Raw genomic sequence first — 23,627 nt, forward strand, 5'->3', positions numbered from 1 at the left:
ACTAGACTGGTAGTGACTGGGAGAGAGACTGAGTGTCTGGGACTAGACTGGTAGTGACTGGTAGAGAGTCTGAGTATCTGGGACTAGACTGGTAGTGACTGGTAGAGAGTCTGAGTGTCTGAGACTAGACTGGTAGTGACTGGTAGAGAGTCTGAGTATCTGGGACTAGACTGGTAGTGACTGGGAGAGAGTCTGAATATCTGGGACTAGACTGGTAGTGACTGGGAGAGAGTCTGAGTATCTGGGACTAGACTGGTAGTGACTGGTAGAGATTCTGAGTATCTGGGACTATACTGGTAGTGACTTGGAGAGAGTCTGAGTATCTGGGACTAGACTGGTAGAGAGTCTGAGTATCTGGGACTAGACTGGTAGTGACTGGGAGAGGACTGGAGTGAGTAGAGAACAGTATAATTTTTACAACATAGGAAGGAAGCCAGAGAGCAGAATGAGGAATCTCATGTCTGTCAACATCAGCCTCCTCTGTGGTGAGTACTATTATAATTTAATAAATAAACACACATCCCATATTGAACTGTTACTATCAGACCTCAATACATTAATACACACCCCATATTGAACTGTTACTATCAGACCTCAATACCTTAATACACACCCCATATTGAACTGTTACTATCAGACCTCAATACATTAATACACACCCCATATTGAACTGTTACTATCAGACCTCAATACATTAATACACACCCCAAATTGAACTGTTACTATCAGACCTCAATACATTAATACACACCCCATATTGAACTGTTACTATCAGACCTCAATACATTAATACACACCCCATATTGAACTGTTACTATCAGACCTCAATACATTAATACACACCCCATATTGAACTGTTACTATTAGACCTCAATACATTAATACACACCCCATATTGAACTGTTACTATCAGACATCAATACATTAATACACACCCCATATTGAACTGTTACTATCAGACCTCAATACATTAATACACACCCCATATTGAACTGTTACTATCAGACCTCAATACATTAATACACACCCCATATTGAACTGTTACTATCAGACCTCAATACATTAATACACACCCCATATTGAACTGTTACTATCAGACCTCAATACATTATTACACACCCCATATTGAACTGTTACTATCAGACCTCAATACATTAATACACACCCCATATTGAACTGTTACTATCAGACCTCAATACATTAATACACACCCCATACTGAACTGTTACTCACTGAACACATCACTCAATTCTTATACTACAGTGATCAATACTGTACTTTATCCTTCAACACTGTTTTACTGTATTGCTGTAGTCCTGAACACATAAATGTACTGTATCACTCAGTCCCAGACTATTAAACATTCTCTACCTGTCACTCAACTATCTCCCTTACCTGACTGTCTGTGAAACATGGTGACTATGGAAACTGTTATTGTAGAGATGATGTGAATGTGTTTCTTTGGTTGTTTCATAGCTGTGAGCTGTGTGATGTCAGGAGTGATCACAAAGAGATGGAAAGAAGGAGGAAATTCTAGCATTCAGTGTCCTTATGACCGGGGGTTTGAGATGTACCAGAAGTACCTCTCTAAAGGGATCTGGGCCTGCCGGGTTTATTTAATCAAAACCCAAACGCATCAGAACCCAGCGTGGACTCATAAAGGGAGATACTCTCTGTATGATGACACAGAGAGAAGAGTCTTCACTGTGACGATCACTAACCTGATCCTAGAGGATTCAGGGACCTACTGGTGTGAAATAAACACATGGTGGTGGTATAACAAGACTGAAGTCAGGATCACTGTGGACAGAGGTTGGTGTCTAAGACGTCCTATCAGTGTGCTTAAGTCTGACTACATTTTACACGTTATATATTAGTGTTGATGTATTATCTCTCTCTCTCCTTTCCTCTCTCTACAGCTCCTGTTCCTCCCAACCCTGGCTCTGTCACCTCCAGACCTCTACTCTCCACGACACACCCATCAACAAACATCACCATGGCAACTGACTCCTCTAACTCACCAGCAGGTACATTACCCTCAGAGGAACTGCTCTCTAAAGCCTACACACTTATCTGTAGGCCTACATCTCTCTCTCTCTCTCTCTCTCTCTCTCTCTCTCTCTCCCTCTCTCTCTCGGTCCCTCCTCTGTCATCTTTCTTTGTCTTCCTTTTGTTCTTCCCCCTCACATCTCCTCCTCTCCCCTTCACATCTCCTCTTCTCCTCTCCCCCATCACATCTCTTCATCTCCACTCTCTCCTCTCACATCTCCCTCTCCCCCAGTCACTGATATTAACCCATGTTATTTAGTCTCTATAACCTGTTCAGTCATTATCTTTAGTATTGTAACTGTACTCAGAGAGGTGCTGTATTGAGAGACTAGTAGTTACAGTCATTATCTTTAGTATTGTAACTGTACTCAGAGAGGTTCTGTATTGAGAGACTAATAGTTATAGTCATTATCTTTAGTCTTGTAACTGTATTCAGAGAGGTTCTGTATTGAGAGACTAGTAGTTATAGTCATTATCTTTAGTATTGTAACTGTACTCAGAGAGGTGCTGTATTGAGAGACTAGTAGTTATAGTCATTATCTTTAGTATTGTAACTGTACTCAGAGAGGTTCTGTATTGAGAGACTAGTAGTTATAGTCATTATCTTTAGTCTTGTAACTGTACTCAGAGAGGTTCTGTATTGAGAGACTAGTAGTTATAGTCATTATCTTTAGTATTGTAACTGTAGTCAGAGAGGTTCTGTATTGAGAGACTAGTAGTTATAGTCATTATCTTTAGTATTGTAACTGTATTCAGAGAGGTTCTGTATTGAGAGACTAGTAGTTATAGTCATTATCTTTAGTATTGTAACTGTACTCAGAGAGGTGCTGTATTGAGAGACTAGTAGTTATAGTCGTTGTGTGTTTATGACAATAATAACATCAGGGCCTCAAGGTCAAGGTTCACACCGCTTCCTCTGAAACACACAGAGTGGGTTCTGCTTTCAGTCTCGGAAACACACACCCCAAACCACACACGTAAACAAGTACGCAGGCGCATTCTCTCTCTCTCTCTCTCTCTCTGTGGCTCTCTCGGTCTCTTTCTCTCTCTTAGTCTCTCTCTCTCACTCTGATTGTTGGGGGGTTTTCACCTTACTTATTTGAAGCATTATGTTCCAACAGATAGGACCAATGGAACAGTAAGAACAACATCACCACCCACAGACATGACTAGAACACAAGGTAACAACAGCATCACCACCACAGACATGACTAGAACACAAGGTAACAACAGCATCACCACCACAGACATGACTAGAACACAAGGTAACAACAGCATCACCACCACAGACATGACTAGAGCACAAGGTAACAACAGCATCACCACCACAGACATGACTAGAACACAAGGTAACAACAGCATCACCACCACAGACATGACTGGAACACAAGGTAACAACAGCATCACCACCACAGACATGACTAGAACACAAGGTAACAACAGCATCACCACCACAGACATGACTAGAACACAAGGTAACAACAGCATCACCACCGCAGACATGACTAGAACACAAGGTAACAACAGCATCACCACCACAGACATGACTAGAACACAAGGTAACAACACCATCACCACCACAGACATGACTAGAACACAAGGTAACAACAGCATCACCAACACCACAGACATGACTAGAATACAAGGTAACAACAGCATCACCAACACCACAGACATGGCTAGAACACAAGGTAACAACAGCATCACCAGCACAGACATGACTAGAACACAAGGTAACAACAGCATCATCAGCACAGACATGACTAGAACACAAGGTAACAACAGCATCACCACCACAGACATGACTAGAACACAAGGTAACAACATCACCACCACAGACATGACTAGAACACAAGGTAACAACAGCATCACCAATACAGACATGACTAGAACACAAGGTAACACCAGCATCACCACCACAGACATGACTACAACACAAGGTAACCACAGCATCACCACCACGAACATGACTAGAACACAAGGTAACAACAGCATCACCACCACAGACATGACTAGAACACAAGGTAACAACAGCATCACCACAACAGACATGACTGGAACACAAGGTAACAACAGCATCACCACCACAGACATGACTAGAACACAAGGTAACAACAGCACCACCACCACAGACATGACTAGAACACAAGGTAACAACAGCATCACCACCACAGACATGACTGGAACACAAGGTAACAACAGCATCACCACCACAGACATGACTAGAACACAAGGTAACAACAGCATCACCACCACAGACATGACTAGAACACAAGGTAACAACAGCATCACCACCACAGACATTACTAGAACACAAGGTAACAACAGCATCACCACCCACAGACATGACAAGAACACAAGGTAACAACAGCATCACCACCACAGACATTACTAGAACACAAGGTAACAACAGCATCACCACCCACAGACATGACTAGAACACAAGGTAACAACAGCATCACCACCACAGACATGACAAGAACACAAGGTAACAACAGCATCACCACCACAGATATGACTAGAACACAAAGTAACAACAGCATCACCACCACAGACATGACTAGAACACAAAGTAACAACAGCATCACCACCACAGACATGACTAGAACACAAAGTAACAACAGTATCACCAAAGTAACATAATGAACCCTCTGCACCAAATGACACTGAGAGATAAACTACAATGACCAAGAATCATATTGTAACTTGATCTTAATTTTTATTTTATTTATATTTATCCTTTATTTAACTAGGCAAGTCAGTCAAGAACACATTCCCATTTACAATGACGGCCTACACCGGCCAATCCCGGACTACGCTGGGCCAAACGTGCATGGGACTCATGGGACTCCCATTTACGGCCGGTTGTGATACAGCCTGGAATCAAACCAGGGTGTCTGTAGTGACACATCAAGCACTGAGACCGCTGCGCCACTCTTATTATAACATGGACTACAACTACCAAGTACAATTTATAGCATGGATTACAACTACCAAGCACCATACTGTAACATGGACTACAACTACCAAGCACCATACTGTAACATGGACTACAACTACCAAGCACCATACTGAAACATGGACTACAACTACCAAGCACCATACTGAAACATGCACTACAACTACAAAGCACCATACTGTAACATGGACTACAACTACAAAGCACCATACTGAAACATGGACTACAACTACCAAGCACCATACTGTAACATGGACTCTGACTTCCAAGCATCCTGCCCTCTTAAACTACAACTATGAATGTAAAGATACACCACCTTGTGGTGGAAACTAGTCATTGCATCTCCCACCTCCAGACTTTGAATGAGATTGAACCACAACAAAAACACATTGACTTTGCCTGATACTTGGTATTAGATTGAATAATCTGACTGTGACTATTTGATACCTCATTAACAATTCCTCTATATTTCTACTCTTCTCAACACCCACCTGTTTCTCTGTCTAATGTTGTCTTCCCTCCTCCCTCCCTCTGAAATGGTAGAAACACAGAAGTACAGTACAGTAGAGACTAGCTAAATATAGCATCACTGTAGCATTATGCCTGTGTACTGTCTCTGGGTGTTCTAGGTGATCTGATGTTCTCTGGTGTTGTTCTGTGTGTTCTAGGTGATGTGATGTTCTCTGGTGTTGTTCTGGGTGTTCTAGGTGATCTGATGTTGTCTGGTGTTGTTCTGGGTGTTCTAGGTGATGTGATGTTCTCTGGTGTTGGTCTGGGTGTTCTAGGTGATGTGATGTTCTCTGGTGTTGTTCTGGGTGTTCTAGGTGATCTGATGTTCTCTGGTGTTGTTCTGGGTGTCCTAGGTGAGGTGATGTTCTCTGGTGTTGGTCTGGGTGTTGTTCTACTACTGCTGGGTCTGCTGCTGTTCATGTTCTTTAGACAGAGGAGAGACAGAGACAGGAGACCAACAGGTACACTAGTGATCACACACAATTATTATTAAAAAAATAAAAAAATATGTAAAAAAATGTGTATAGGTTTTATTTCAATTAAAATAAATAAATAATAATCAACAATAAATCATCAATGTTTGTTTTCATCTTCAGCAGTCAAACACTCTGCCAGACTGTTGATGTCTGACTCCATGACAACCAACAAAGATCCAGACACAGGAACCATCGCTAACCCCATCTACGCCACAGTAACCAATCAGAACCCAGATAAAGCGTGTGACATCACAACCATCTATGCCTCGGCAACCAATCCTCATCGAGATGACATCTACTCTAATGTTGGTCCGTCTACACAGGTTCCAGAGAGTGTGACCAATGCTACTGTCAACTTCCCCAGAGATCCAGCCTGTCTCCACTATGCTACTATCAACTTCCCCAGAGATCCAGCCTGTCTCCACTATGATACTGTCAACTTCCCTAGAGATCCACCCTGTCTCCACTATGCTACTGTCAACTTCCCCAGAGATCCAGTCTGTCTCCACTATGATACTGTCAACTTCCCCAGAGATCCAGCCTGTCTCCACTATGATACTGTCAACTTCCCCAGAGATCCAGTCTGTCTCCACTATGATACTGTTTCTTTCAGTAAAGACTCTGATGCTAGTAACCACCCAGACACTGACCCAACAGCTGTAGACACTTCATAATGTACTGCACTGTCACGTACTGATCATAGCAAGTTGTTATTTTCTATGGTAGAGTAGGTCAGGGCGTGACAGGGGGTGTTTGTCTATGTTTTTTATTTCTATGTTCAGTTTCTAGTTTTGTATTTCTATGTTGTTGTTTTTTGGTATGATCTCCAATTAGAGGGAGCCGGTTGTCGCTGTCTCTAATTGGAGGTCATATTTAAGTTGACGTTTCTTCCACCTGTTTTTGTGGGTGATTCATTTTTGAGTAGTGTGTTTTCCTCTCTGCGTCACGGTTTGTTGTTTTTGTGTATTCAAGTATTTAGTGTCTTTGCGTTTAGTTTCACGATAAATAAAATATGTGGAACTACGAACTAAATAGTCTACTACTGTAGACACCTCATAATGTACTGCACCATTAAACACTCTGCTACATAGTCTACTACTGTAGACACCTCATAATGTACTGCACCATTAAACACTCTGCTACATAGTCTACTACTGTAGACACCTCATAATGTACTGCACCATTAAACACTCTGCTACATAGTCTACTACTGTAGACACCTCATAATGTAACTGCACCATTATACACTCTGCTACATAGTCTACTACTGTAGACACCTCATAATGTACTGCACCATTAAACACTCTGCTACATAGTCTACTACTGTAGACACCTCATAATGTACTGCACCATTAAACACTCTGCTACATAGTCTACTACTGTAGACACCTCATAATGTACTGCACCATTAAACACTCTGCTACATAGTCTACTACTGTAGACACCTCATAATGTACTGCACCATTAAACACTCTGCTACATAGTCTACTACTGTAGACACCTCATAATGTACTGCACCATTAAACACTCTGCTACATAGTCTACTACTGTAGACACCTCATAATGTACTGCACCATTAAACACTCTGCTACATAGTCTACTACTGTAGACACCTCATAATGTACTGCACCATTAAACACTCTGCTACATAGTCTACTACTGTAGACACCTCATAATGTACTGCACCATTAAACACTCTGCTCCATAGTCTACTACTGTAGACACCTCATAATGTACTGCACCATTAAACACTCTGCTACATAGTCTACTACTGTAGACACCTCATAATGTACTGCACCATTAAACACTCTGCTACATAGTCTACTACTGTAGACACCTCATAATGTACTGCACCATTAAATACTCTGCTACATAGTCTACTACTGTAGACACCTCATAATGTACTGCACCATTAAACACTCTGCTACATAGTCTACTACTGTAGACACCTCATAATGTACTGCACCATTAAATACTCTGCTACATAGTCTACTACTGTAGACACCTCATAATGTACTGCACCATTAAACACTCTGCTACATAGTCTACTACTGTAGACACCTCATAATGTACTGCACCATTAAACACTCTGCTACATAGTCTACTACTGTAGACACCTCATAATGTACTGCACCATTAAACACTCTGCTACATAGTCTACTACTGTAGACACCTCATAATGTACTGCACCATTAAACACTCTGCTACATAGTCTACTACTGTAGACACCTCATAATGTACTGCACCATTAAACACTCTGCTGCATAGTCTACTACTGTAGACACCTCATAATGTACTGCACCATTAAACACTCTGCTACATAGTCTACTACTGTAGACACCTCATAATGTACTGCACCATTAAACACTCTGCTACATAGTCTACTACTGTAGACACCTCATAATGTACTGCACCATTAAACACTCTGCTGCATAGTCTACTACTGTAGCCACCTCATAATGTACTGCACCATTAAACACTCTGCTGCATAGTCTACTACTGTAGAAACCTCATAATGTACTGCACCATTAAACACTCTGCTGCATAGTCTACTACTGTAGAAACCTCATAATGTACTGCACCGTTAAACACTCTGCTACATAGTCTACTACTGTAGACACCTCATAATGTACTGCACCGTTAAACACTGCTACATAGTCTACTACTGTAGACACCTCATAATGTACTGCACCGTTAAACACTCTGCTACATAGTCTACTACTGTAGACACCTCATAATGTACTGCACCATTAAACACTCTGCTACATAGTCTACTACTGTAGACACCTCATAATGTACTGCACCATTAAACACTCTGCTACATAGTCTACTACTGTAGACACCTCATAATGTACTGCACCATTAAACACTCTGCTACATAGTCTACTACTGTAGACACCTCATAATGTACTGCACCATTAAACACTCTGCTACATAGTCTACTACTGTAGACACCTCATAATGTACTGCACCATTAAATACTCTGCTACATAGTCTACTACTGTAGACACCTCATAATGTACTGCACCATTAAACACTCTGCTACATAGTCTACTACTGTAGACACCTCATAATGTACTGCACCATTAAATACTCTGCTACATAGTCTACTACTGTAGACACCTCATAATGTACTGCACCATTAAACACTCTGCTGCATAGTCTACTACTGTAGACACCTCATAATGTACTGCACCATTAAACACTCTGCTACATAGTCTACTACTGTAGACACCTCATAATGTACTGCACCATTAAACACTCTGCTACATGGTCTACTACTGTAGACACCTCATAATGTACTGCACCATTAAACACTCTGCTACATAGTCTACTACTGTAGACACCTCATAATGTACTGCACCATTAAACACTCTGCTACATAGTCTACTACTGTAGACACCTCATAATGTACTGCACCATTAAACACTCTGCTGCATAGTCTACTACTGTAGACACCTCATAATGTACTGCACCATTAAACACTCTGCTACATAGTCTACTACTGTAGACACCTCATAATGTACTGCACCGTTAAAAACTCTGCTACATAGTCTACTACTGTAGACACCTCATAATGTACTGCACCGTTAAACACTCTGCTACATAGTCTACTACTGTAGACACCTCATAATGTACTGCACCGTTAAACACTCTGCTACATAGTCTACTACTGTAGACACCTCATAATGTACTGCACCATTAAACACTCTGCTGCATAGTCTACTACTGTAGACACCTCATAATGTACTGCACCATTAAACACTCTGCTGCATAGTCTACTACTGTAGACACCTCATAATGTACTGCACCATTAAACACTCTGCTGCATAGTCTACTACTGTAGACACCTCATAATGTACTGCACCATTAAATACTCTGCTACATAGTCTACTACTGTAGACACCTCATAATGTACTGCACCATTAAACACTCTGCTGCATAGTCTACTACTGTAGACACCTCATAATGTACTGCACCACTAAACACTCTGCTGCATAGTCTACTACTGTAGACACCTCATAATGTACTACACCATTAAACACTCTGCTACATAGTCTACTACTGTAGACACCTCATAATGTACTGCACCATTAAACACTCTGCTGCGTAGTCTACTACTGTAGCCACCTCATAATGTACTGCACCATTAAACACTCTGCTGCATAGTCTACTACTGTAGAAACCTCATAATGTACTGCACCATTAAACACTCTGCTGCATAGTCTACTACTGTAGAAACCTCATAATGTACTGCACCGTTAAACACTCTGCTACATAGTCTACTACTGTAGACACCTCATAATGTACTGCACCGTTAAACACTGCTACATAGTCTACTACTGTAGACACCTCATAATGTACTGCACCGTTAAACACTCTGCTACATAGTCTACTACTGTAGACACCTCATAATGTACTGCACCGTTAAACACTCTGCTACATAGTCTACTACTGTAGACACCTCATAATGTACTGCACCGTTAAACACTCTGCTACATAGTCTACTACTGTAGACACCTCATAATGTACTGCACCATTAAACACTCTGCTACATAGTCTACTACTGTAGACACCTCATAATGTACTGCACCATTAAACACTCTGCTACATAGTCTACTACTGTAGACACCTCATAATGTACTGCACCATTAAACACTCTGCTACATAGTCTACTACTGTAGACACCTCATAATGTACTGCACCGTTAAACACTCTGCTACATAGTCTACTACTGTAGACACCTCATAATGTACTGCACCATTAAACACTCTGCTACATAGTCTACTACTGTAGACACCTCATAATGTACTGCACCATTAAACACTCTGCTACATAGTCTACTACTGTAGACACCTCATAATGTACTGCACCATTAAACACTCTGCTACATACTCTACTACTGTAGACACCTCATAATGTACTGCACCATTAAACACTCTGCTACATAGTCTACTACTGTAGACACCTCATAATGTACTGCACCATTAAACACTCTGCTACATAGTCTACTACTATAGACACCTCATAATGTACTGCACCATTAAACACTCTGCTACATAGTCTACTACTGTAGACACCTCATAATGTACTGCACCATTAAACACTCTGCTACATAGTCTACTACTGTAGACACCTCATAATGTACTGCACCATTAAACACTCTGCTACATAGTCTACTACTGTAGACACCTCATAATGTACTGCACCATTAAACACTCTGCTACATAGTCTACTACTGTAGACACCTCATAATGTACTGCACCATTAAACACTCTGCTACATAGTCTACTACTGTAGACACCTCATAATGTACTGCACCATTAAACACTCTGCTACATAGTCTACTACTGTAGACACCTCATAATGTACTGCACCATTAAACACTCTGCTACATAGTCTACTACTGTAGACACCTCATAATGTACTGCACCATTAAACACTCTGCTACATAGTCTACTACTGTAGACACCTCATAATGTACTGCACCATTAAACACTCTGCTACATAGTCTACTACTGTAGACACCTCATAATGTACTGCACCATTAAACACTCTGCTGCATAGTCTACTACTGTAGACACCTCATAATGTACTGCACCATTAAACACTCTGCTGCATAGTCTACTACTGTAGACACCTCATAATGTACTGCACCATTAAACACTCTGCTGCATAGTCTACTACTGTAGACACCTCATAATGTACTGCACCATTAAACACTCTGCTACATAGTCTACTACTGTAGACACCTCATAATGTACTGCACCATTAAACACTCTGCTACATAGTCTACTACTGTAGACACCTCATAATGTACTGCACCATTAAACACTCTGCTACATAGTCTACTACTGTAGACACCTCATAATGTACTGCACCATTAAACACTCTGCTACATAGTCTACTACTGTAGACACCTCATAATGTACTGCACCATTAAACACTCTGCTACATAGTCTACTACTGTAGACACCTCATAATGTACTGCACCATTAAACACTCTGCTGCATAGTCTACTTCTGTAGACACCTCATAATGTACTGCACCATTAAACACTCTGTTGCATAGTCTACTACTGTAGACACCTCATAATGTACTGGACCATTAAACACTCTGCTGCATAGTCTACTACTGTAGACACCTCATAATGTACTGCACCATTAAACACTCTGCTGCATAGTCTACTACTGTAGACACCTCATAATGTACTGCACCATTAAACACTCTGCTGCATAGTCTACTACTGTAGACACCTCATAATGTACTGCACCATTAAACAATCTGCTGCATAGTCTACTACTGTAGACACCTCATAATGTACTGCACCAATAAACACTCTGCTGCATAGTCTACTACTGTAGACACCTCATAATGTACTGCACCATTAAACACTCTGCTACATAGTCTACTACTGTAGACACCTCATAATGTACTGCACCATTAAACACTCTGCTACATAGTCTACTACTGTAGACACCTCATAATGTACTGCACCATTAAACACTCTGCTACATAGTCTACTACTGTAGACACCTCATAATGTACTGCACCATTAAACACTCTGCTACATAGTCTACTACTGTAGACACCTCATAATGTACTGCACCATTAAACACTCTGCTACATAGTCTACTACTGTAGACACCTCATAATGTACTGCACCATTAAACACTCTGCTACATAGTCTACTACTGTAGACACCTCATAATGTACTGCACCATTAAACACTCTGCTACATAGTCTACTACTGTAGACACCTCATAATGTACTGCACCATTAAATACTCTGCTACATAGTCTACTACTGTAGACACCTCATAATGTACTGCACCATTAAACACTCTGCTACATAGTCTACTACTGTAGACACCTCATAATGTACTGCACCATTAAACACTCTGCTACATAGTCTACTACTGTAGACACCTCATAATGTACTGCACCATTAAACACTCTGCTACATAGTCTACTACTGTAGACACCTCATAATGTACTGCACCATTAAACACTCTGCTACATAGTCTACTACTGTAGACACCTCATAATGTACTGCACCATTAAACACTCTGCTACATAGTCTACTACTGTAGACACCTCATAATGTACTGCACCATTAAACACTCTGCTACATAGTCTACTACTGTAGACACCTCATAATGTACTGCACCATTAAACACTCTGCTGCATAGTCTACTACTGTAGACACCTCATAATGTACTGCACCATTAAACACTCTGCTACATAGTCTACTACTGTAGACACCTCATAATGTAACTGCACCATTAAACACTCTGCTACATAGTCTACTACTGTAGACACCTCATAATGTACTGCACCATTAAACACTCTGCTACATAGTCTACTACTGTAGACACCTCATAATGTACTGCACCATTAAACACTCTGCTACATAGTCTACTACTGTAGACACCTCATAATGTACTGCACCATTAAACACTCTGCTACATAGTCTACTACTGTAGACACCTCATAATGTACTGCACCATTAAACACTCTGCTACATAGTCTACTACTGTAGACACCTCATAATGTACTGCACCATTAAACACTCTGCTACATAGTCTACTACTGTACACACCTCATAATGTACTGCACCATTAAACACTCTGCTACATAGTCTACTACTGTAGACACCTCATAATGTACTGCACCATTAAACACTCTGCTACATAGTCTACTACTGTAGACACCTCATAATGTACTGCACCATTAAACACTCTGCTGCATAGTCTACTACTGTAGACACCTCATAATGTACTGCACCATTAAACACTCTGCTGCATAGTCTACTACTGTTGACACCTCATAATGTACTGCACCATTAAACACTCTGCTGCATAGTCTACTACTGTAGACACCTCATAATGTACTGCACCATTAAACACTCTGCTGCATAGTCTACTACTGTAGACACCTCATAATGTACTGCACCATTAAACACTCTGCTGCATAGTCTACTACTGTAGACACCTCATAATGTACTGCACCATTAAACACTCTGCTGCATAGTCTACTACTGTAGACACCTCATAATGTACTGCACCATTAAACACTCTGCTACATAGTCTACTACTGTAGACACCTCATAATGTACTGCACCATTAAACACTCTGCTACATAGTCTACTACTGTAGACACCTCATAATGTACTGCACCATTAAACACTCTGCTGCATAGTCTACTACTGTAGACACCTCATAATGTACTGCACCATTAAACACTCTGCTGCATAGTCTACTACTGTAGACACCTCATAATGTACTGCACCATTAAACACTCTGCTGCATAGTCTACTACTGTAGACACCTCATAATGTACTGCACCATTAAACACTCTGCTGCATAGTCTACTACTGTAGACACCTCATAATGTACTGCACCATTAAACACTCTGCTGCATAGTCTACTACTGTAGACACCTCATAATGTACTGCACCATTAAACACTCTGCTGCATAGTCTACTACTGTAGACACCTCATAATGTACTGCACCATTAAACACTCTGCTGCATAGTCTACTACTGTAGACACCTCATAATGTACTGCACCATTAAACACTCTGCTGCATAGTCTACTACTGTAGACACCTCATAATGTACTGCACCATTAAACACTCTGCTACATAGTCTACTACTGTAGACACCTCATAATGTACTGCACCATTAAACACTCTGCTACATAGTCTACTACTGTAGACACCTCATAATGTACTGCACCATTAAACACTCTGCTACATAGTCTACTACTGTAGACACCTCATAATGTACTGCACCATTAAACACTCTGCTACATAGTCTACTACTGTAGACACCTCATAATGTACTGCACCATTAAACACTCTGCTACATAGTCTACTACTGTAGACACCTCATAATGTACTGCACCATTAAACACTCTGCTACATAGTCTACTACTGTAGACACCTCATAATGTACTGCACCATTAAACACTCTGCTACATAGTCTACCTCTGTAGACACCTCATTATGTACTGCACCGTTAAACACTCTGCTACATAGTCTGCTACTGTAGACACCTCATAACGTACTGCACCATCTTGCGTATGTCCTACCACTGGGGGCACCACAGCGCATTTTGGAAAAAATTCATTCCCATTTTCAACGGCCTACTAATCAAACTCAGAAGCCAGGACATGCATATACTTATTTTATATGGATAGAAAACACCCTAAAGTTTCTAAAACTGTTTGAATGGTGTCTGTGAGTATAACAGAACTTGTATGGCAGTCAAAACCCCGAGACCGATTGAACCAGGAAGTGGGATTCTGAATTGTGGACTCGACTTCACAGCCTTCCCTGTAATTCACAACATGAAAAAATGATAATTGAGCACTTTCCAGTGCTTCCACTAGATGTCCCCAGTCTTTACAAAGTGTTTTGAGGCTTCTGCTGTCGAAACTCAGTGCAGGAGACGATGTGGCAATTGGTCACAGTAGGAGGGCCATCAGCATTGTGACGTCGGCGGCCGTGTCTGCCCCCACCTTTGGAAACGTTTTGAAACACAATGAAATCGTCCCACTCGAATCTGATTGGCTCTCTTGTTGAAACAGGCCCTGAAGATTAATGTTATACAACGTTTGACATGTTTGAACGAACCTACAGGAGGGAAAAAAGTCATTTTTCGTTAGCCAAGTCCCGCGCCCGTATCAACATTTGGATACAGCCTTCTGACGCGCTAACAACAGCAAGCTAATGGAACATTAAGGATGGACTTTTTCGACCGAAAAATACATTTGTCGTGGACCTGGGATTTCTGGAAGTGCTTTCTGATGAAGACAACTAAAGGTGAGGGATTATTGGCAATATTATACAAGATCAGATGTGATGTGCGATTGTTCCAAGATGGCGACGAGCTAGGCTTTCTAGCTCATTTTCTGGGTATCGCATCCCCTTTTATCTCAAAGTGTGATTACCCTGTAAAGTTAATTTAAAATCTGTTATGACGGGTGTTTTCAAGAGATATTCATCTATAAATCTTAGATTGACAATATAAAAAAAAAAATCGTTTTCGAATAGTAATTTATAAAATTGTAGCACTGTTTCCCGGGACGCATTTTATGGGAAAATAGTTAGTCAACGTCAGGTGCCGATGTAAAATGCTGTTTTTATATAGAAATATGACCTTTATTGAACAAAAGATTGCATGCTGTGTGTAACATGATGTCCTAGGTGTGTCATCTGATGAAGTTTGTAAAAGGTTAGTGCTGCATTTAGCTGTTTTTTGGTTATATGTGATGCATGTGCTTGGTCGGAAAATTCATATGATGCTACTTTTACCATGTACTCCTCTAACATAATCTAATATTGTGCTTTTCCTGTAAAACCTTTTTGAAATCGGACAACGAGGGTCGATTCAAGAGAGGTGTATCTATAAAACGATATGAGACAGTCCTATATTTGAAAAAAAAAGAAATTTGAATTTCGTTATGCTAATGTCGCTAGGAGTTTTTCGCTGGAAAATGATCCCGCTAACGGGATGAGAGTCTCAAGAGTGACAGAATAACTCTGGTTCTCTCCTCTATAGACAGCCTCCAGTGGTAGAATAACTCTGGTTCTCTCCTCTATAGACAGCCTCCAGTGACAGAATAACTCTGGTTCTCTCCTCTATAGACAGCCTCCAGTGACAGAATAACTCTGGTTCTCTCCTCTATAGACAGCCTCCAGTGACAGAATAACTCTGGTTCTCTCCTCTGTAGACAGCCTCCAGTCTGCATGAAAGTGTATTGATGTGTTTCTGATGTGTTGATCCATAGATGCCTCTCTCTCCGTCTTTTCTATCACCTCTCCCTCTCTCTCTCTCTACTGTGGAACAAGGATGTGATTGGTTATGGAGGAAGAGGGAGGGGCTGTCAGAAATAACATGGTAAGAGGGTTTGAACTAGTAGAGAGAGAGAGAGAGAGAGAGAGAGAGAGAGAGAGAGAGAGAGAGAGAGAGAGAGAGACAGAGAGAGAGAGAGAGAGAGAGAGAGAGAGAGAGAGAGGAGAGAGAGAAAGAGAGAGAGAGTGAGAGAGAGAGAGAGAGATGCAGAAATAGGGAAGTACATAGTTGTAAGAGTGCAAAGTGTGAGTGAGAGGGAGGGGCAGAGAGAGAGAAAGTACATAAAGTACATTAAGTTCCTGTAAGTACAGAATGAACAGAGAGAGTTGTAGACACCTGGACCAACCTGGAGAGAACACAACAAGATGAATATCCTGCTGATAGTCATCCTCCTCTCCTTCATGACAGGTAATAAGCTTGTTATAACTCTCCATAACAATGTAATAACATCCAGTTAGTTTTCTAATAAAGGCTGCTACTACAGATAAGGAAACACTATGGTGTGTGTGTGTGTGTGTGTGTGTGTGTGTGTGTGTGTGTGTGTGTGTGTGTGTGTGTGTGTGTGTGTGTGTGTGTGTGTGTGTGTGTGTGTGTGTGTGTGTGTGTGTGTGTGTGTGTGTGTGGTTAATGTGATGCCACTGGTGTAGGAATCCTAACCATAAGTACATTAGTATTACTAAACACTAAACCAAGAGGAATATAAAATATATTTTATCTTGTCTGATTGACAGGTTGTTTGAGCTTCTTCAAAGTGACAGGATACTCTGGAGGAACTGTCATCATCTGCTGTCATTATTCCACAGAAGAAAGAAGTCATGAGAAATATTTCTGCGTGGGGAAGAACAGTTGGAGTTTGAGTTGTGAGGATCAAATCAGATCTGTATTGAAGAACACCTGGGTACACAGTGGTAATTTCTCTCTGTATGACAACACTGGAGAAAACTACTTCAAGGTGATCATCAGACAACTGACCAGACAAGATGAAGGGACCTACTGGTGTGGAGTGGACAAACCTACTCTACCTGACAGTTATACCAAGGTAGAGCTGGATGTGAAGGAGGGTGAGAGACTTTTACTTTAACTTTATAAAATGAATTTAGCTACATATGTTATTACATGATCAGTACCACTAGTCAATGAAGTCAGTCTATAGTATTAGACTGAGGTTGTGATGTGTGTTTCTATTGACAGATGACTGCTGTGAGAAGTCAGTCTATATTATTAGACTAAGGTTGTGATGTGTGTTTCTATTGACAGATGACTGCTGTGAGAAGTCAGTCTATAGTATTAGACTAAGGTTGTGATGTGTGTTCCTATTGACAGATGACTGATGTGAGAAGTCAGTCTATAGTATTAGACTAAGGTTGTGATGTGTGTTTCTATTGACAGATGACTGCTGTGAGAAGTCAGTCTATATTATTAGACTAAGGTTGTGATGTGTGTTTCTATTGACAGATGACTGATGTGAGAAGTCAGTCTATAGTATTAGACTAAGGTTGTGATGTGTGTTTCTATTGACAGATGACTACTGTGAGAAGTCAGTCACAGAGACGGCCTTTCTGGGAGGAGAAGCTACCATCAGATGTAACTATCCAGAGGACTATAAGGACAGCATCAAGTATTTCTGCAAGGAAAGCAATGACTTCAAGACCTGTGTTTATATGATCTCTGCTAACCAGACAACTACAAAAGCTGGTCGTTTCTCTGCGTCTGACAACAGAAGAGAGAGATTCTCCACAGTGACCATCAGTAACCTGACTGAAGATGATACTGGGACCTACTGGTGTGGAGTAGAAACCAGCAGGACAGAACAACGTTACATTACACTGATCACACAGGTGAAGCTGCTTGTTATAAGTGAGTATAAACTTCCTCTTTCTCTTTAACATGTGAACGTAAACACACACGTTAGTCGTATCAATTTGATAAAAGTAGTTTATTTTAAATGATAATTGCATGACATTTTTAACGTCATTCACATGTTAAATGTGTTTGATACCGTTCCATCCATTCCATTCCAGCCATTGTGATTAGCACTTCCTCCTATATGTCTGTTCACCAGCCTCCTCTGCTCCCCACACTGTACACCTGCAGTAACTATGATACATACTGTCTGACCATGTAAATCGAATATAACATTATATTATATCAATCTATTAGTTATAACTAGTCTGTTATGAAAAACTGTACTTTTAAACTAGCAATCACATCTATAACCTTGTGTAAGTATGCTGTTATTAACTGTTATTAAAAGTTATTAACTGTTATTAACTGTCAACAACCAGTTTAGTGACATGTAGCATTGAACTAAACATGTTATCAGTAGTAGTGGTTCAGTGGTTGACAGCAGGCAGTCAGTGTGTTAGTGGAGGCTGGGTGTGTCTGTGTGTTTGTAGTGGTGTGAAAAGACATTTGACCAGAACACTGTAACTTCCTCTGTAATAACTGTGTGTTTCTATATCTGTCTCAGTATCACTAAGCAGTCATGTGTTCAAGATATAAAACCACAAGTTTCAGTAGGAATGTTCCACTGGATATCATAAGGTGAATGCACCAATTTGTAAGTCGCTCTGGATAAGAGCGTCTGCTAAATGACTTAAATGTAAATGTAAAATGTAAATCATGAAACCTGCAGTTGTCATCAGAGAGAGAGAGAGAGAGAGAGAGAGACAGAGAGAGAGAGAGAGAGAGAGAGAGAGAGATATTGTGAGCTAAAGGAGAACTAACACACCTCAACAGGAACAAGAGAAACCACCCTAAATATCTCTGTCCCTGTGACTCTCTCCCTCCACCTCTCTCCACCTATCCCTCCTCACCTTCTTAAAAAATGTTCATACTTGTGTCCATTGTTTTCAGTGAAATCAACCAACACCACCACCACAACAACAGCAACATCAGACCCACCCAGAGCCACCTTCATCTCACTATCATCATCATCCTCATCATTCCTCAATGGATCTGGTAAATACACTTTTACATATTTAGATGCCCGAGTCTCACTTTGGTTAGTGTTAAACATGTCTGTATGTAGTGTTATGATATGAGGGTAGGTTAGTGGTAGACATGTCTGTATGTAGTATTATGATATGAGGGTAGGTTAGTGGTAGACATGTCTGTATGTAGTGTTATGATATGAGGGTAGGTTAGTGGTAGACATGTCTGTATGTAGTGTTATGATATGAGGGTAGGTTAGTGTTATGATATGAGGGTAGGTTAGTGGTAGACATGTCTGTATGTAGTGTTATGATATGAGGGTAGGTTAGTGGTAGACATGTCTGTATGTAGTGTTATGATATGAGGGTAGGTTAGTGGTAGACATGTCTGTATGTAGTGTTATGATATGAGGGGTAGGTTAGTGGTAGACATGTCTGTATGTAGTGTTATGATATGAGGGTAGGTTAGTGTTATGATATGAGGGTAGGTTAGTGTTATGATATGAGGGTAGGTTAGTGGTAAACATGTCTGTATGTAGAGTTACGATATGAGGGTAGGTTAGTGGTAGACATGTCTGTATGTAGTATTATGATATGAGGGTAGGTTAGTGGTAGACATGTCTGTATGTAGTGTTATGATATGAGGGTAGGTTAGTGGTAGACATGTCTGTATGTAGTGTTATGATATGAGGGTAGGTTAGTGTTATGATATGAGGGTAGGTTAGTGGTAGACATGTCTGTATGTAGTGTTATGATATGAGGGTAGGTTAGTGGTAGACATGTCTGTATGTAGTGTTATGATATGAGGGTAGGTTAGTGGTAGACATGTCTGTATGTAGTGTTATGATATGACGGTAGGTTAGTGTTAGACATGTCTGTATGTAGTGTTATGATATGAGGGTAGGTTAGTGGTAGACATGTCTGTATGTAGTGTTATGATATGAGGGTAGGTTAGTGGTAGACATGTCTGTATGTAGTGTTATGATATGAGGGAAGGTTAGTGGTAGACATGACAGAACACCTAGTCAGGTTACAGAACACCTTGTGAGGTTACAGAACACCTTGTCAGGTTACAGAACACTTAGTCAGGATACAGAACACCTAGTCAGGTTACAGAACACCTAGTAAGGTTACAGAACACCTAGTCAGGTTACAGAACACCTAGTCAGGTTACAGAACACCTAGTCAGGTTACAGAACACCTTGTCAGGTTACAGAACACCTAGTCAGGTTACAGAACACCTTGTCAGGTTACAGAACACCTAGTCAGGTTACAGAACACCTAGTCAGGTTACAGAACACCTAGTCAGGTTACAGAACACCTTGTCAGGTAACAGAACACTTAGTCAGGTAACAGAACACTTAGTCAGGTTACAGAACACCTAGTCAGGTTACAGAACACCTAGTCAGGTTACAGAACACCTTGTCAGGTTACAGAACACCTAGTCAGGTTACAGAACACCTTGTCAGGTAACATAACACTTAGTCAGGTTACAGAACACCTAGTCAGGTTACAGAACACCTAGTCAGGTTACAGAACACCTTGTCAGGTAACAGAACACTTAGTCAGGTTACAGAACACTTTGTCAGGTTACAGAACACCTAGTCAGGTTACAGAACACCTAGTCAGGTTACAGAACACCTAGTCAGGTTACAGAACACCTAATCAGGTTACAGAACACCTAGTCAGGTTACAGAACACCTAGTTGGGTTACAGTGTGTGTGTGTGTGTTCCAGGTACCTCAGTGGTCATCATGGTGTCTGTTAGTCTGGTAGTGTTACTGCTGGTGATCAGCCTGATCATAGTCTACAGATGGAAATACAAGGCCACAGGTGAGAAACACACACACACACACACACACACACACACACACACACACACACACACACACACACACACACACACACACACACAGAGACACACACACACAGAGACACACACACACAGAGACACACACACACACACACACACACACACACACACACACACACACACACACACACAGAGACACACACACACAGAGACACACACACACACACACACACACACACACACACACACACACACACACACACACACACACACACACACACACACACACACACACAACAAAGTAAGTTCCCCTTCTTTACAATCTCTCAGTTTTCCTTTCAGATAAATTCATTTGCATAATAACCACATCATCATTTGTACCTGGTTGAGAAATAGAGAATGAATAGTTACTGAGGAGTGTCTGAGCCTGGCCTGATTCTGGGGGAAGTGCAGCTCTCTGTCTGTCTGTCTGTCTGTCTGTCTGTCTGTCTGTCTGTCTGTCTGTCTGTCTGTCTGTCTGTCTGTCTGTCTGTCTGTCTGTCTGTCTGTCTGTCTGTCTGTCTGTCTGTCGTCCTCTCTCTCTCTTCCTCTCTCTCTCTCTCTCTCTCTCTCTCTGAGTGATGTGTGTGTGTTGTGTTCCACAGGATCGGTCTCTTCAACACACAGAGTGGAGCGCCCCCTACAGTCAGACTCAGATGCTGCGACCTCCACCATCTATGCCACCGCCAACTTACCCACAAGCCACTCTGACTCTCTCCACCACGACAGCGTCAACTTTCACAAGAACCCCAGTAGCCCCAACGAAGCCAGAGTCACCATTACTAAAGAGGGCAGCTGCTCCAATGAGGCCACCGCTGCCATTGCTAAAGGGGGCACTTCATCATGTGACTATGCTACTGTGAACTATGGTCAAAGCCCAACCTACTCTACTGTCAATCATCCACACAGCTCCTCTGAGGCTCCTCCCATTTACTCCACAGGCAGCATACCCATAGACACTTGAGTCACTGGCAACCAATCACAAGATACACACACTCACAGTCACTTAGCTACTTCCTGTTCTCTCAGTGACAGTGAGTTTGCATGTCTTGCCCAATTGAGAGGAGGTGTCACTTTATGGGCAATTTAGGAGCCCGGATGCAAACGCCAAATGCCCTGGTCAAAACTGACAGTGATATAGGGGTGGAGTCAACAAACTCCGCCTTCGCAGTTTAAATTGTTCAATATGAGCTCAGCCACCCAGTAGATTATGATGATGATGATGATGATGATGATGATGAGCATTATAATAATTATAATTATAATTTTATTGTGATGCTATTTTGTCTTAATTGTATTTATGATTGTACATTCTTAACCTCCCTGGGCAAGCGTCCCACCTAGTCAGTGGAATTGCGTGGCGCAAAATACAAACACCTCATAAATGCTATAACTTCAATTTCTCAAACATATGACTATTTTACACAATTTTAAAGACAAGACTCTCGTTAATCTAACCACACTGTCCGATTTCAAAAAGGCTTTACAGTGAAAGCAAAACATTAGATTATGTCAGGAGAGTACCCTGCCAAAAATAATCACACAGCCAATTTCAAAGCAAGCATATATGTTACAAAATCCAAAACCACAGCTAAATGCAGCACTAACCTTTGATGATCTTCATCAGATGACACTCCTAGGACATTATGTTTTACAATACATGCATGTTTTGTTCAATCAAGTTCATTTTTATATCAAAAAACAGCTTTTTACATAAGCATGTGATGTTCAGAACTAGCATACCCACCGCAAACTTCCGGTGAATTTACTAAATTACTCACGATTAACGTTCACAAAATACATAACAATTATTTTAAGAATTATAGATACAGAACTCCTTTATGCAATCGCGGTGTCAGATTTTAAAATAGCTTTTCGGTGAAAGCACATTTTGCAATATTCTGAGTAGATAGCCCGGCCATCATGGCTAGCTAATTTGACACCCACCAAGTTTGGCCCTCACCAAACTCAGATTTACTATAAGAAAAA

The 23,627-nt window shown here is 41.0% G+C and overlaps 2 protein-coding genes across 2 annotated transcripts; both read left to right on the forward strand.

Annotated features, from left to right (window-relative positions):
* The first annotated feature begins 309 nt into the window (after positions 1–309).
* Positions 310–6,742, forward strand: LOC115177868 (CMRF35-like molecule 8). Its single transcript, XM_029738865.1, has 6 exons — positions 310–485; positions 1,477–1,812; positions 1,920–2,027; positions 3,171–3,230; positions 5,872–5,979; positions 6,115–6,742. Exons 1-6 carry the CDS (start codon positions 446–448, stop codon positions 6,666–6,668), a joined length of 1,206 nt encoding a protein of 401 aa, XP_029594725.1. The 5' UTR covers positions 310–445; the 3' UTR covers positions 6,669–6,742.
* Positions 6,743–17,092: 10,350 nt separating this feature from the next.
* On the forward strand, positions 17,093–22,974 carry LOC115177866 (CMRF35-like molecule 1). Its single transcript, XM_029738862.1, has 6 exons — positions 17,093–17,262; positions 17,586–17,915; positions 18,376–18,711; positions 19,711–19,815; positions 21,524–21,619; positions 22,244–22,974. The coding sequence occupies exons 1-6, from the start codon at positions 17,220–17,222 to the stop codon at positions 22,600–22,602; spliced, it is 1,269 nt and encodes a 422-aa protein (XP_029594722.1). The 5' UTR covers positions 17,093–17,219; the 3' UTR covers positions 22,603–22,974.
* The last annotated feature ends 653 nt before the right edge of the window (positions 22,975–23,627 follow it).

The sequence above is a fragment of the Salmo trutta genome, chromosome 38 (assembly GCF_901001165.1).
Source record: "Salmo trutta chromosome 38, fSalTru1.1, whole genome shotgun sequence".
Lineage (NCBI taxonomy): Eukaryota > Metazoa > Chordata > Actinopteri > Salmoniformes > Salmonidae > Salmo > Salmo trutta.